We start from the raw sequence: 16,935 nt of genomic DNA on the forward strand, positions 1-16,935 counted from the left end.
TACACAGAGACTGATATACTGTGGTAAAATTGAATGTAATGGACCTCTGTACCAGCAGCAATACAATGACCCAGGACAATTCTGAGGGATTTATGGTAAAGAATGCTACCCACATTCAGAGGAAGGACTGCAGGAGAGGAAACATATAAGAAAAACAACTGCTTGAACTCATGGGTCGTGGTGGACATGATTGAGGGTGTGGACTCGAAACTACCACACCAATGCAACTACCAACAATTTGGAAATTGGTCTTGATCAAGGACACATGACAAAACTAGTGGAATTGTGCATCGGCCATGAGTGGGGGGATTGCGGGAGGCGAAGGGAAAAGGAGGAGCATGAATCATGTAACCATGTTAAAAATGAATATTAATAAATGTTTGAAAAAAAAAAGAATAATACCAAGAGATGGGATGTGCTAAATTCAAATTTGGCCTGACACTTCCTAGCTGTATGATCCTGAGCAAGTCACTAAACCATATTTACCTAGACCTTGCTGTTCATCTGCCTTGGAACCAATACACTGTAATGATTATAAGAGAGAAAATAAACTTTAAAAAAAAAGAAAAGAAAAATAGTTGAGCTGAAACTAGGGAGATTTCCTAGAGGACATTGAGCTAAAGATTCCACATATTAGAGAAGAGGGAGGTGGGCAGAAGGAACCGGGTCTGGTGATTAATGTTTGTAAAGCATTTCTTCATAATTAATTCATGAGGGAGGTATAGGATAGTACTATTATTGCCATTTTACAGATGAGCTAAATGGCACTCAGAGAGCACGACTTATCCAATGCTGTATAGCCAGTGATTGTCAGATCCAGGATTGAAACCCAAATCTCCCATTTCAATTCCAGCAGTCTCTTATTTTTATCAAGCTGCCAAGTCCTTGCATTGTTAGGGTCAGTACCGCCCCATTCTCACCTCCCTCCAAACACCTTGGGAATACTCCCTCTGTCTCTTCTTCCTTCTCTCTCATGAACATCCATTTGAATTAATAGTCTATGGTAAGGATAACACAAAGGACTCATGACCAAAAATGGCATCCACAGCCACAGAAGGAACTGTTGGACTCTGATTGCTAATCAAAGCCCCAGATGCCATATTCTACTTTATTTCCTTCATGAGTTTTGTTTTGTTTTGTACGTGTGATATGTCTTCAGTTCAGACTTAGGGAATTTGGAAATCTATTTTTGATAAAAGCACTGGGATAACCTTTATCAGACTATTTACCACCTTGGAGAGGAAGGGAAGAAAGAGAAAATCTGAGTCCTAAAATGTCAGATAACAATTGTCAAAAATTGTTTCTCCATGTAACTGAAAAAGAAAGAAAAGAAAAGAAAACAGAAAACCTGTCCCCTCACCAATAGTTTATGGCAGGGGCAGCTGGGTGGCTCAGTGGTTTGAGAACCAGGCCTGGAGTCAGGAGGACTTGAGTTCAAATTTGGCCTCAGATACTTCTTAGATGTGTGACCCTGGGACATCCACTTAACCTTGCTTGTCTAGCCCTTGCCTTTTTGTCTTAGAGTTGTTTCTAAGAAAGTAAGCATTTAAAATAATCCAATGGTGGTCCCTAGTGAAGGATATTAGTGTCATTCATTAGAAGTCATTCCAGAGGTGTCTGAATGTAGAGAAGTGGGTGACAAAAACTCTTGGGGTTGGCCATTTCAGAGTTAGGAGGTGAAATAAAATTAGAACCATTGGCAATTCCTCACCCTTGCATCTGGATCTGCCACAAGTCTGGACTGCTGGTCTTGATGTAGTGAAAGGTCCCTTGGTAATATTTGGGGTCACTGCCTCCAAGTATCAGCTCTCCACCATTCTTCCCTGAATTCCTGGAGGGCAGATGATAATCTTCTCACTCTGAGGTTTGAGGACTCAGGGTCAAGGGGTAATTGGGAGAGGGATTTGGAGAATAGGAATAGTCAAGTCAACAAACATTTATTAAGTGTCTGCTATGTGTCAAGGATTATGCTAAGCATTGGACTGGGCCATGGGATATAGGAGGTAGTAGACAATATGAGAGAGCAAAGCCATTTTCCTCCTTTCCTGGATCTCATAGTTGGGACCTCATGGCCCCTTCATGCCTTGAATCTACATCTTGCTACATCCCTGAATGAGGAGCTCCTTTCCAGGGCACTCAACAAGTGGTCATTGAGCTTTCCCTTGAAAGACCCCATAATGGGAGAATTCATTTGCTCCCAAATCAGTCCTTGCCATTATTGGACAGCTCTAATTTTTCCAGGCTGGGTCAGTCCAACCTGATCCAGCAGTGACTGCAGCAATTAGTAGAAAGGAGAAGGGATGGGGATGTGCAAACGAGCGCTATGAAAATGAGAATTTGCATTGACACCCATTCTCTTGCTTTAGGCACTCTCAGGTTGGCCCAGGTCCCAAAGAGTGGGACTTGGCACCTGGGAAACGATTCTTTGAAAGATGAGAGGAAGGTAAGGGTAGGAATGCACAAGGATTGTGACCAAAGGTGTGGGGTGGGGAGGTTGGTGCAGAGAATATCAGCAGTCGGCCTCCAATGAGCCTGGGCCTCTTTGGGGCCTCTCTGGGCTGGTAGAGTGTGTGACTTTGTGTCATGCTACTAAGGATGCTCATGGACAGGGAAGTTGGAGCCATGTTGAGATGGGCTTGCATCCTCACTTGGATTTCCTTTAAAGAGACAGGGAAGAATTGATGGAATTATTCAGCCACTTCCATCTCCCATCCCTTTCACACTTAGCATTTCATTTGATCCCCAGGGTATCCCTAGCAATGTTTTAGCCAGACTTAGAGGTGGGAGGTCCTGAATTCAAATGTGACCTCAAGACATTTCATAGCTGTGACCCTGGGCAAGTCACTAACTCTGATTACTTAGCCCTTAGAATCAATGCACAGTATTGATTCGAAGATGGAAGGTAAGGGTTAAAAACTAAATAAAAGAAAACAGATTTCAGTACACATCTTATTAGCTGGTGCTCCCGTTTGGAGCAAAAGACATTTAGAAATTAAATTAGCAAAGTTTCAAGTAGCTGTGTGCGCATGTATGTTATATGCCTGCTGCTGGACATATAAGCCACAGTAGGCTCCCTCCTCTTCTCTGCATCTCAAAATCTCAGTATTCAGCCTCTTTCTTACATTGTTTGAAAAGTGATCTATTATGGTAGAAGGGGACATTCCCACCCCAGGTGGAGATCACAACCTCCAACTCATCCATGTCCCATTCAACTGTGATCCATGGACACTTGTGGGGAGTTCTCAGGGCATTCTTCCTTGTCCATCCTCTCAGTCTGCAGAACTCGCATGGAAACTGATGGAATTTTCATTCATTATTGAGTAATGCCCTACTTCACCCAGATGGTAATTTGGGCCTCTCTTTGGCAGGATTCTATGAAGCATCAGATATTCTAGGATTATTTTTGACACTTAGGAGGCTCTGTGGTCTCATCAATTTGGGGCTCTCTCCAACTGCACAAAATGAATTCCAAATGGATCCCAAATCGCAACATTCTCACTTCAGTTCCCGCTGTCTCAGGAACCAGCAGATTTCTCCCTGCAGGACTGGGGGCCTTCTGCTAGATCATGGGATCTTTAGTAAATATCAAGCAAGTCCAATGGCTGCCTGTCAATCTAAGACATGCTCTTGGTCACGGAAGATAACACCTCTAGTAGAACACCGTGTTCATCTCTCCCTGTGTTGTTGAGTTCTTTTTTTTGTAAGGGGTGAAGAGAGTGCTAAAGAGCCATGATTTAATTGATCTAGGGAGCTCTGAGAGAAGAGAGAGAGATCCTCATATCGGTGCAGATTGGCAATTGACCTGTTGCTTACAATCTTGGGCATTACATCATAATACTCTCTTGGAGATGAAAGTGGCTTGCTTAGTCGAGGAATAGAAAGGAGGAAAAAGAAGACTTAAACTCTAGTCTTTCTGACTTAGAAGCCAGCATTCTTATGCAGTCTACTATGTTACCTCTCATACATCTATAGAGAGAGATGACAAAGCATCAGAACATTTCCCCTGCCTAGAATGTCTTTTCCATTCATAGCTCTCCCATACATGCAGGGAACCATTGGTCTTGGAGCAGGAAGTTCTGGATTTTAGTCCTGACTTTGAGTAAAAAAAGACGATAAGGTATATTGGAAAGAAGACTGGATTTTCTTTTCTTTTCTCTTCTTTTCTCTTCTCTTCAAATACAGAAGAGCACTAAGGGCTAGGAAATGGGGGGGTAAAGTGACTTGCCCATGTTCACCCAGCTAGGAAATTTCTCAGGCCAAAAAGACTAGATTTTCATTCAGAAGACTTGAGTGCAAATCCCAGATCTTCTACTTAATTTTGTGACCTAGGGAAAATCCATAAGGCAGAATAGGAAGAACCCTACACTTGGAATTAGAGGAGAATTAGGTTTAGCTACTTCCCAAGAGACTAAATAGCAACAAGGAACAGTGGAAGAATACTTAATTTGGAGCTAGAGATTCTCAGTTTGAGTCTTGGCTCTGTCCCTTACTTAACCCGTGTGATCTCATATAAGTTAGTTAATGAATATATTCATTTTTTTTATATTTGTCATCACAAATGCTTAGTCTTAAACTACTTACCCTAACTTTTGGCCTCAGTTTCTTCATCTGTAAAATGAAGGGGTTGGACTCAATGACCACTCAGTTTCCTCCCACCTCTAAATTTTTGAATCTATTAGTCTATCATCTCATGATAGCTGTATGAGCAGGGACAGGTCATAGTTACCCTCTCTTAACCTCAACATACTCATCTGTAAATAGTGTAAGGATAAATAACCAACGTCTCACTGAGTTGTGAATATCCCAAAAAAACATCATCTTGTCAGCATCATTTGTCAGCTTAAATGTGTTTCCATAGCACTTTATAGTTCCAAATCACTTCCCACACAAAAACAATAACAAGGTATTTTCCTACTCTGGGCCTCAATCTCCTCATGTTTAAAATGAAGCAATTGGACTAGTTCAAAGTATTCTTAACCATATTTTGGTAACCTGGGACCCTTTCGTCAGTCTGGTATAGTCCAATGTCCCCTTTTCAGAATAATGTTTTTGAATAATTGAAGGAAATGCTAAATTAACATTTTCCCATCCAAATTCATGAATCTCTTGAAATCTATCCACAGAATCCATGAGGAGTTGTGAACTCCAAGATAAGAACCCCTAAACTACATCATCTAAGTTCTTTCCATTCCTAGATTTTACAATCCTGATTGGCTTCATCTATATGAACTTCATTTAATTATGAAATTATGATTATAAAAGTATTTTATAACATTATAAAATAAGGATAATAATCATGCCCTGCCTATGTCACAATAATCACAGCAATTGCAATAGAGAAGTATAAAATGTTTTATAACATACAAAGTTTAGGCAAATGTTAGATTACGTATACCTCTATGAATACACAAAACAATATTTTCCAAAGCCAAATAAAAATAATTTTCCCATGATATCTGAATTGGGCTATGGGACTCCCTCTCAGTAACATGGATTAGGGGTTCAACTGTCTCTCTGAGGCACCCTGGACTTCACAAAGCTTTTGGAAGTGAGTCCTCCTGCCATTCTTCCTCCTGCAGAAGGCACAGTCATGGGCACCATTCACTTCCTTTCCTCCTCCCCAGGGTGTGGAATCCCAGCCCAGAAGAATAGCCTTACCTGCTGTAGTAGATAGAGAAGACATCTTCCTCCAGCACCCTTTGGGCCATTATGTTGTCAAAGACAGGAGTGATTCCGTTTGTTGCCTGCTCAGGGTAGCCCAGCCCCAGGACTCCATCAAACTCAGCCAGTCCAAAGGGTATCAGGGACAGTTCTGTGGCCTCACCAAATAACTGAGTCACCTTGATTCCACCAATCTGTGGGTTTAAGAAGCCAGAGTAGAAAGCTGGCAGACCAGGCATATTGCCCTAACAGCCTAACCTGGTGCTGACCCTGACCACAACAAATCAGGATACTGGTCCCTAACTTGGGATGGAGTCCATTATTAGATTTGGAGGAATTAGGGAGGAAAAAGAAGAAAAATAGGTAGTTTGAAGATAGATTCAGAATGCAATCTTTTTGAAGCTCTTTTTAAAGTTTTGTATAGAATGATAGAGTGCTTTTGCTGTTCCTAAGCCACCATCTTGACTCTGCTCCCCGAATTTAGAATTCAAAGGAATCATTGAGGTCATTTAATCCATACCCTTCATTTTATAGATGAGGAAACTGAGGCACAGAAGATTAAATGATTTGCCCAAAGTCCTACAGTAGGCATCAGAGTCAAGATTGGAGCCTTGCTCTACCCTAACTGTCTCTGGCTATGGCCAACACTCCCCTTACTCCATGAGTTGGGTTGCATGACAACCTACCCCTTCACTACTTCCTATGAGCTCCCTGGGCTCCAGGATGCCTTTTTATCCACTTCCAGGATGCCCTTCTATTCATCAAAATCTGATTTCACCTAGATAAAAATATTAATGGAGTTGTGGGAGGCATAGCCTAAGTTGTCCTGGGCCTTCTCCATCAGGAATGACCTGACCAAAGGCAACCCAACAGATCAGGACCTGGAGAAACACTGGGAAGAGAGGAGCAGATTGGATGCTGGACCAAACTGGAATAAGCTGGATTTTTAGTCTGTCTTTCACTTCCTTCCCTATCTTCTTTAGCCCCTTCTTCTCCCTACGACATCCCTAATGCCTTCCTTCCACTCCCACAGATTCCCACCCAGTCACAGTCCCAAGGTATTGGTCCAAGCTTCAGATTGTACTCTGATCCCCAGCCCCCAATGTCTCTCTTCCAAAATAAACTGTTTTCAGGTGATTCATTTCCCAGGATCCTCTCTCTCAGCTGAGAACCAATAGGATGCTGCATGGATTCATACAGTAAGTCCTTCCTTACCACTAATTGGCCAGTGATATATCCTCTAAGCCAGTGATGGGCAAACTATAGCCCACAGGCCAGATGTGGCCCCCTGAAATGTTCTATCTGGCTGCAGGACGTTATTCCTAATCTGACTAATACAATGAGTAGGATACAATACAATGAAACTTCCAAAGAGTTGCCTTAGAAACAGACTGACAGATGAGCATTTCCTTTCCTTTGGCCCCCTCTTTAAAAAGTTTGCCCATCACTGCTAAGCTAATATAACACCCAAGCCCAGTCACAATGCTAGTGCCCTCTCTTAAGGAGATGAGGATAGAGGACTTTGAGAAAGAGGGAAGAGATGGATAGAAGAGAGATTTGTGATTTTCTCACACCATACCACAGGAGGTAAAGAACAAGGAACTGACTAAAACCTCTAAGTATTTTACCCATGAATCACATGCAAATTATACACACAACACCATACGAATAATGCAGATTTTCTTTCTGAGGCAGTAGTTGAACCACCTTCTAGGATAGGTATGTGGGCTGTATTACTGCTCTCTAGTGACCAAAGGGAAGTAGCAGAACTCCTTTGTCTCCCAGGCTTCCTCTGTTCTCAGAGTAGGCTGACATCATTCCCTCTCCTTAGCCTTCCCCATCTCCCACAAGGATTCCTCCAAGATCCTAAATTATGGGAAATTGATAAGGGGAGCATTATTTCCTATGGAAGGGACTCACACTCAGTATATCCTGGCTCAGGAGGCCCTGGACCCAGCCATATACAGATGGGATGAGGAATTCCAACCCATTCATTTTGTAAGTAGAGGATTTTGAGGCATCATATCGATTATGAAACTCTGGGAAGGAAGCAAAGACCCAGGTGTTAGAGGAGGAAACCAGGCAGGGCAGTAAAGGCAGGAATGCACTGAGGTCAGAAAGAGATTGGGCTCCCTTCTCTGCCACTAACAAGTGACCTCCTCTGTCCAGAAAGGGGCCAACAGATGCCCTCTAACATCCTGCTAACAGCCTATGATTCTATAATCTGGTGTCACTGGCTGGAAGGGGAGGTGGGCAGGGTTAAAAGTTTTAGAAATGTGCCTTGTTGTGTGACTCTGGGCAAGTCATTTAGCCCAATTTGCTTAGCCTTTGGTCTTCTGTCTTAGAGTTGTTGCTGAGACAGAAAGTTAGGATTAGGAAAAAAATAAAGGATGTGCTAAAGGCATCATGGTTGAAAAGAAAGAGTCCAAAGCGAGGAAGACTTGGCTTTAACACACATTGGCTTGGACACCCTTGACAAGTCCCATACTGTCTCTGTGCTTAGGTAAGACCCCAAGTCACAGAGAAGGTGCCTACATGTACTTGTTGAGGGGGTTTCTTCACCTGGGAGTACCTATCTCAGTGAAATCCCAGGTCAGTCTTTATCCCTCAATAAAACCTTTAAAAATGTAAAAAATGACCGATATCTGCTATGTTCCCCCCACTCTATCAGGCCCTTAACTAGGTTTCAGTTTTGGTGTTTTTTCACATACTGCAACCCAAAGCCTGCTGCAAATGACAGGAAGAGTGACTATCATTTGGGACATAAACCCTGACATGCCCCCAATAGCAACACAGAGATTCTGGGGTAGCAGAGCTCACCTTCTGGGTACTTCCTGGGTGGACCTAGATAGTTGGGCTCCTCTAGCCTGTCATCTGATAGCTTCCTATTTTAACCAAAGCAGTTAGCTAGTGTTTACATATTGCTGAAGATTGAATGGACTCTCAGATTATCCCTAAGCTCCACTCGCCTTACCCTAGGTAAGCCTCTGTTCTCTGGTTAGGATTCCTCCTGAGCTTTGTTCCATCATTTAAATGAATCAGCTTGAAGCATCTCTAGTCTTTGGGTGGGGATGGAGACAGGAAGTACACAATATACACTGGAGAAATACTTGTTGATTGACAGATTGTCAGAGATAGGGGCTAAGGACCTGTGACAGATCCTAAAATGATATTGATGGAGATCTAATTGCTAGGAGTCATGAGAGCTCCTTGAATGGAGGTTAAATGCCAAGGATGGAGCAAGTCTAAGTGTCAGTGAGAGAGGGCTAAGGGACAGAGATGGCAATTCAATATAGGGAATGAGAGGGACCTAGTCCTTTGCTGGGTTATTAAAAGCCATGGGGCTTCCTAGCTGTGTGACCCTGGGCAAGTCACTTAACTCCCATTACCTAGCCCTTACCTCTCTTCTGCCTTGGAACCATTACACAATATTGGTTCTAAAAGGGAAGGTAAGGGTTAAAAATAAAGGCATAGGCCTTGAGTGATGAGAATAGAGGCTACAAGCATGGGGACTTGAGACAAAGTAAGGGTAGGAGTGAGGAGAGGCTTAGGAATTCAGTCTTGTCCCAATCTGAGGAAGAGCTAGATGTGTCCTTTGAGTGGCCAGGGTCTCAATGCTTCTTCAGGGGATCAGATTTTATTTCATATTCACTCCTTTTCTTATTATCATTTATCTTTTCTGGCTGAAAGAACAAGAAGCTGAGAGTGAGGACTCCTGGGTTCTATACATAGTTTGGATCATTCTGGGCTGTTTCCACTATTTAGAAAGTGAGAATTATCCCTACCCCTGTTGAAAGGATAGATGGGTAGATGAGAGGGTAGGAGGAGAAATGACTTAGATTTAGAATGGTTTGAGGCCAAGCACAGATTTCAAACTTCAAATCAGGAGAGCCTGGACCTTGGTGCCCAGGGGCTACGATCTTACCACACACTTTGCTGAATGAAGTACATTTGCTGGAGGATACCCAAAAGTCAGAAGAGCCAGTGTCAAAAATGACTTTGAAGGTTTGGGGTGGGCTGCCAATACTGATCTCACCATAATACTGGTTCTGTAGGCATAAAAAAGGAGAGATGAACTGAGGGCAAATCTCACTCCCTTGGACTTTAGTTTTCTCATCTATAAAATGAGAAGATTAAATGGAATGATCTCTTAAGGGATCCTCAAGTTCTGAGATGCAGAATAGTGTACTAGAAGGTGTGAGGGACTGGCCAGTTTTTCAATAAAAGCATTACCTATAAAATGGGGATGATACCTTCTTGAACCACATACCTCTAGTATAAAGTACTGCAAAGACATGAATTATTATTATTATTATTACTTTTCTTTTACACAGCAAATGTGTCTTAAAGTGTTTTTTCTTTGACCTAGAAGCTCTGAATGTTGATTATAACATTCTTAGAAGTATTCATTTGGGGGTTTCTTTCAAAAAGTGACCAGTGAGTTCTCTTTCCATTCTGGCTGCTAATTCAAAGTACTCTGCTTACTTTCTTTAAAGATTTCTTGAAATATATCTAGGTTCTTTTTCAGATGTGTTCTATAGGTAGTCAAATTTTTTTCTTATTTTTTTCTCCTTGATCTATTTTCCAGTTTAGTCATTTTTGCTATGAGATAATTTAGATTTTCTTCTATTTTTAAAACTCATTTAGCTTTGTTTTACTGTTGTCTCACAGAATCACTGGCTTCTATTTGGACCAGTTAAAATTTTCAAGGAGTTTGTTGCTTGGGCAAACTTTCGCATCTCTTTTGCCAAGCCTTAATCCCCTATTCCAATTCTTTCATTCATAGCTCTTTTCTTTTCCAATTTTTTCCTTTACTGCTTTCATTTGACAAAAAAAAAACATTAAAGAAAAACTGTTTAAAACCCTTGTTTCATATCTTCTAGAAATTCTAATTGAATTTCTGCCCTGGGAAGCTGTGGGGAGGAAGGGGAAAGGATCAGTAGTGGAGGGCTTACATCCACAAAATTGTAAAGACCAAGAGACATTATTTCATCAATGGCATTCTTTTCCGTGGTCTGTGTCCCATATTCTATATTGAACTTCTCCAAGAGCTTTCCCCTTGTCTTAATGTTCTCTTTGGCTGAGGTCATTTTCTTGAGGGGAATCCTGACCAGGAATAGAGGAAAGACAAGACAAGCATATTAGAATTCCCCAGGTCCCCTACTCAATCCCTTCAGATTATTTCACTCATTCCCTTAACCTCCAATTAAGACTGCCCCAACCTCTCAGACCAGGCAGTAGAGAGCTGGGCCTGTTTCTAAGATGGCCAGAGAAATTCTAGGACAGAAGTATCATAAATAGTTTTACCCGAACTAGATTAAAATGTAATTGTGAAATGTTTAACAAAATAAATAAAAAACATAATGAAACATCTAGACGTTTTGTAATTTTCCAAGTCAATATGTGACTCAGAGGGATCCATTTCTAATGGAGTTTGACACCACTGGTCTAAAAGCTTCCTTGGCTCCTCTTGCTCAAGGACTTATCTTTCATTTAACCTTAATCCCCCCAGCTTATTTTCTGCATATAGATGAAAGCTGCAATGTCCAGACCCCCTCTGCGTACACATATATACCTCTGCCTATACTTCACAAGGTAACAAAACATAACTCTTCCATACATAATGACAGAGCTATGAGTGGCTACTTGGGCTGAGTGCTGTAGACATTTGGGGCCAGCTAGAACTTCTAATGGATAGAGTGCTAGACTTTAAGTCAGGGAGATTTGAACTTAAAGCCTGCCATACACACTTTGTGATCCTAGGCAAGTCATTTAACCTCTTCTTGTCCATAAAATGGGGACAATAATAGCATATATTTTACAAAGTTGTGTGAATTAAGTCAGATAACATAGCAAAAGTACTTTAATTAAAAACTCTTATCTTTTGTCTTAGAATCAAAACTGACACATCAAAATTCAGGGAACAAGATGATGGAGGAGTCTTGTGGAGAAGAGTCAGCAGTCCTATTGCTGGGACCCCTAAAGGATTTTTGCCCCTCTCTGTCCACCTCAGTGTTGCTGCCCTGACTGCTATGCTCAAGGCAAGATGCATCCTTGATGACCAAGGAGGGCTCTAGCTCAAAGAGATATTGGAGGCCATCCAGCCCAGCCTTCCATTTTAGAGGTTGGGAAACTGAGGTTAGGAGACTTGCCCAAGGTCACATCTGAGGTACGATTCAAGCCTTCTTTCCACTGTACCAGTCACACTAGCAATTGCCCCTGGGCCACCCCCTCCTCCAGGAGCATGATGCAAGAACTCATCTCTGTCCTAAGTTTTATTATTATGGGCTTTCCTCTTTCCCAGCACAATCTTCCTGTGTGAAGATGATCCTTATTGCTGAAAGCTCCCAAATTGGCATCCTAACCCCAAATACCCTCAACCCAAACATATAGTGACACAGGGATGTATTAGTAAATGATTAACAACTGGCTGTCCAGGGGAGGGATGTGCAGAAGATGCCATTTTAAGCTTAATCTGCATTATTAACATTTACTCTATCACTTTCTTATGTTTAGAACAGTGGTTCCCAAACTTTTTTGGCCTACCGCCCCCTTTCCAGAAAAAATATTACTTAGTGCCCCCTGTCACATACTATCACAGCCCCCTTACAGTTATTCACCACCCCCAAACGCACCTGTGGCCATCACCACCCTCCTGAATCGCTGCAGCACCCACCAGAGGGCGATGGTGCCCACTTTAGGAATCACTGACTATCAACAAAATAAGAAATTGAGATCTGATTTGTAGTTTTTACAATTTCGGAGGTGTAGATGCTCCCCTTGAAAATTAACCATTAGCTCTAAGGAGCCTGCATGATTTACTCATGATATTTCCCTTACCTAGAATTCAGCATGCTCCTTTCTTTTCTCTGCCTTCTGAAAGTCTGCCTAGCCTTCAAGGATCTGCCACTTTCTGGCTCTTCTGTGAAGCCTTTTCCCAGACCATTTTTCTTCCCAGTGTTCTCTCCTTCCCTTAAATGCCTGTAGAATGTCTTGTCTGTACCACATCTTAGATAGCCAAGAGGCACTCTAAATAGAATTGTCAACTCTGGAGTCAGGAGCACTTGAGTTCAAATCCAGCCTCAGATATTTAATAGTTTTGTGACCCTGGGCAAGGCATGTTACTGTGTTTGCCTCAGTTTGTTAAGTGTGCTGAAGAAGGAAATGGCCAAATGCTCCAGTATCTCTGCTGGGAAAACCCCAAATGAAACCACAAAGGGCAGAACAAGAGTGAAACAATATGACGACTATGTAATATAATACTTAAGTCAATAAATGACAGCTTCAGTTCCACCTTTTCCATGAAACTTTCCCAAACCACTCCCCCCAAGCTATTTTCTCATTCCTCCAATCTTCTAAAAGCATTGTGCTCTCTTCTTTTCTGCTTTCACTCCTCACCTTGAATTATAATTAAAAAGTTAATTATACTGAAGGGCCAGTTGGGGCAGCCGAGTGAATAAAGTTAGGCTTGAAGATAGCAGGTCAAGGGTTAAATCTAACCTCAGATACTTCCTAGCTATGTGACCCTGGGCAAGTCACTTAACCAAAATTGCCTGGCCCTTATCACTTTTCAGCTTTGGAACTGATTCTTGGTACTGATTCTAAGATGGAAGAAAAGGCTTTTTGTTTTTTTGTTGTTTTTTTTTTCAAAAGTGAGGTGAGCAGAGTCAAGAGAACATTATTAACAGCAATAAGTTGCAATGATCAACTATGAATGATGTGGCATCAATTCTAAGAGTAAGGTAAGGTTGCTTTTTTTTGTTTTTTTGTTTTTTATTAACTTAGTAAAGGCCTAACCTCACTCCCTGGCTGAATGTCAACTCCTTGAAGGTTGTAGCCATTTTATTTTCATTTTTCTGTCTACAGCATCGAACACAATGTTAGCACAATTCTGTTTATCTCTTCTCCTAGATAGTCTCTCTTCTCTAGCTTTTCATGTCACTACTCTCTCTGGGTCTTCTCCTGCCTGACGTCTCTCTTAGAGTCCTCCATTCTCTTGAGTCCTACAGCCATTATTGGTAAAAGCTCTCATGTCCTCTACTTCATTAGCCTTCTGGATGATCCCCCTGCCTCAAATCTCTCTCCCCTCCATTTTTTCTCCACCCAACTGCCAATGTGATTTTCCAAAAGCATGCCACCCTTCTTGTTTTGGATATTTCAGTCCTTTTGGACTCTTTGTGACTCCGTTTTAGGTTTTCTTGGCAAATATACTGGAGTGGTTTACCATTTCCTTCTCCAGCTTATTTGATAGATGACAGAAATCAGTCAAACAGGGTTAAGTGACTTGCCCAGAGCCACCAAGCCAGTATGTGTCAGAACATAGATTTCTGCTTATGTAGAAGATTCTTCCTGATTCCAAGTTCAGTTCTCTTGTCTACTGTGCCACTGAACTGCCCTTCATGTCACCCTTCCTACTAAATAAACTCTAGAAAGGCTTACAGTTACATGCACAATAAAATTTTGTTGAGTTAGCAATTATTTTTTTTGTGTGTTTTTTTTAAATTTTAAACCCTTTACTTCTTGTGTATTGACTTATAGGTGGAAGATTGGTAAGGGTAGGCAATGGGGGTCAAGTGACTTGCCCAGGGTCACACAGCTGGGAAGTGTCTGAGGCTGGATTTGAACCTAGGACCTCCTGTATCTAGGCCTGGCTCTCAATCCACTGAGCTACCCAGCTGCCCCAGTTAGCATTTATTTTTAATATATGATATACTACTTTTGATTTATTATAAATATACATTAATGGTTAAAAAATCCTCATTAAAGAGAAACATATTCCTATATTAGCTTTGGCCAAAAGCCTGTGTCTCATTTTCCCCTCCCTTTCATCCCCTCTTTCCCAAGAAGTCAGGTCATATGATACCAGTTGTATATATATTCTCATTTAATACATATTGCTCTGTTCTTCATGTTGTCAAATAAGACACAGAGTGCTTACACTAGAGAAATAAATGAAATATTAATTCCTCTGTTTGGCTTTCAAAGTCCTTCCTGACCTGGCCCCTCCCCATCTTTCAAGCCTTCCCATTTCTCCCTTCCATATTCCCTATGATTTAGTGACACTTGTCTTCTATGAGTACCTCACATAAAATGCTCCATCTCTGGACCCCATGCCTTGCATTGGCTGTTCTCTCATGCCTGAAAAATTTCCCTACCTCCCCTTCACTTCTTGGCTTCTGCCTACCTATGAAAACAAATTTGCATGCTCAGGCCCCCAGATATTAAGACATTCATAGATTGAGCATTTTTTAGCCTCTTGCTAGAATGGTCCCATGAGGGGCAAGTCTTCAACTTTCCTGCTTCTCATTCCTATTGTTCTGTTTCCCATGCTTCACTCTTTATTATACAATTTTTAAATTTATTTTAAAAACCCTAAAAAAACTAAGTATTGGTTCCAAAGCAGAGGAGTGGTTAGGGCTAGTCAATGGGGGTTAAGTGACTTGCCCAGGGTCACACAGCTAGGAAGTATCTGAGACTAGATTTGAACCCAGGTCCTCCTGACTCCAGGCCTGGCTTTCTATACATTGTACTACCTAAATACCCCACTCCTGCATTACTTTTTCAAGATTCAACACGAATTCCACCTTCTGCAAAAGGCCTTTTACAATCTCCTCCTCTGTTAGTGGCTTTCCACAGAAATTATCTTCCATCCACGTTGTCTACATTCTTTCTCTATGGCTTATATAAATATCTATTTGTTTGCACATCATCTCTTCATTATGTGAACTACATTCTTCTCTCAGATGAGACCTTTCTAACTCTCCAGCTTAGCACAGTGCCTGGTACATAGTAGCTGCTAAATAAGTGTTTATTGAATGTGTAATTGAATTGCATCTTAAAATAGTTCCTAGTTGATTGGCAGAAACTACAATTCTGATCATTGTGGCTGAAGGAATGAATGAAGGCTGGTTCTATTCTGTCTCTCAAAATGGTGCTGTCTCCACAAATGGCTTCCTCCTTCCAAATGGCTCCCTCTCTCCAAATCCCCCCCTTCTTCCTTATGGGAACTGGCCACACAAGAATCACAAGGCTTGATTTTGTTAGTTTTGCAGGTAAGAATGGTGTAAAACTGTACTAGGTTACTATGGAGGAAATTAGTTATTCTCTATGGGTCTCAGTTTCCCCATCTGTAAGAGGAAAACATTACAGGTTTTCAGGGAAGAGGAAAGTTGACATAGTCAACAGGAACCCCTAGACCTATTTTTCTCTACTTATCATCTATAGCCTTAGGTACTTGCTGCTCCTTCTAATTGCTTACTGCCCTGTTGCCTATACCTAGACAGAGAAACCCTTGCCCCTGCTTATTGACCCACAGATGTTGCTTTCCTCCTAATGATCATATGGAAAGCCCTCTCCTCCCAAGGTTCCTTGGTCACCTCATTTCCCCCACTGTCAGTCAGCTCAGACTCCCCTTAACCCCCTTTCTGTTTGCCTTGGTGTTACCTTTGTAAGCCATCACTGGGCAGACTGAAGAAGCAGGTGATCCAGGCTACCAGCAGGAGCTCCCAGCAATCCATCCTGGTCTATCTGTCTGTCTGGCCTGGGATTGAGCTTGCTTGTTCTTTTCCAAGGCTCCATTTGCCTTTATATACTACTGAATTCTAGTTGGGATCCTCCTCTCCTCTGATTTATAGCCTGGAAGGACAGGAGTAATAAATCCCCAGCTGAGGGCTAACCCTTGGTACAGAAGCCTGTTTTCACCTGTTTCTAGTCAGGACAACAGGGGGAAAGAGGAGGAAGGTTGGCGGTGGGAAAGTAGACCACTCTTCAGTAATGTCAGCAGGTCTATAAATCTGTCACATTGGTTACATGGCCTGTCCTGGGTTCCATGCTGTAGGTGACCTCAGGAATGAGATGGGAAAAGAAACCCTCAATGTGTCCAGGAGATAATTAAGCCAGAATACAGGTACCTGAATTGTCAGCTCTAGGATCCCTCTCCCAGCCCACAGGACTTGAGGTTTTCTCATCATTCTTCAGTGACCACAGAAGTATTATCAATCTTGATCTTGTCACAAATAAGTTGTATAACTGCACTAGGTTACTCTGGAGGAAATTTATCATTCTCTATGGCTCTTAATTTCCCCATCTATAATGTAGAGGAAACCCTCTAGGCTCAATGCTGATTTTTCAGGGCAATACCAATCTCTGGGTGAAACAGAGAAGGAAAACTTTTGGGTTCTTGGCATCCCAATTCTGTTCCCTTCTCCCCCTTTTAACAGCTTCCCCCTCTCATTCCCTCCAGGAGATATTCCTTCTCTATGAAAGCCAACAGTA

The 16,935-nt window shown here is 41.9% G+C and overlaps 1 protein-coding gene across 1 annotated transcript in view; it reads right to left on the reverse strand.

Annotated features, from left to right (window-relative positions):
- Positions 1-16,204, reverse strand: part of LOC123247900 (renin-like) — a 54,438-nt gene extending 38,234 nt beyond the window's left edge. Inside the window, exons 1-7 of the mRNA XM_044676971.1 lie at positions 16,105-16,204; positions 10,617-10,767; positions 9,587-9,710; positions 7,582-7,700; positions 5,659-5,855; positions 2,649-2,657; positions 1,712-1,831 (exon numbers count right to left, since the gene is read on the reverse strand). Coding sequence (XP_044532906.1) covers positions 1,712-1,831; positions 2,649-2,657; positions 5,659-5,855; positions 7,582-7,700; positions 9,587-9,710; positions 10,617-10,767; positions 16,105-16,178 — 794 coding nt within the window. The 5' untranslated portion in view covers positions 16,179-16,204. The remainder of the gene's footprint in view (positions 1-1,711; positions 1,832-2,648; positions 2,658-5,658; positions 5,856-7,581; positions 7,701-9,586; positions 9,711-10,616; positions 10,768-16,104) is intronic.
- Positions 16,205-16,935: the final 731 nt, after the last annotated feature.

This window comes from Gracilinanus agilis, chromosome 4 (genome assembly GCF_016433145.1).
Source record: "Gracilinanus agilis isolate LMUSP501 chromosome 4, AgileGrace, whole genome shotgun sequence".
Lineage (NCBI taxonomy): Eukaryota > Metazoa > Chordata > Mammalia > Didelphimorphia > Didelphidae > Gracilinanus > Gracilinanus agilis.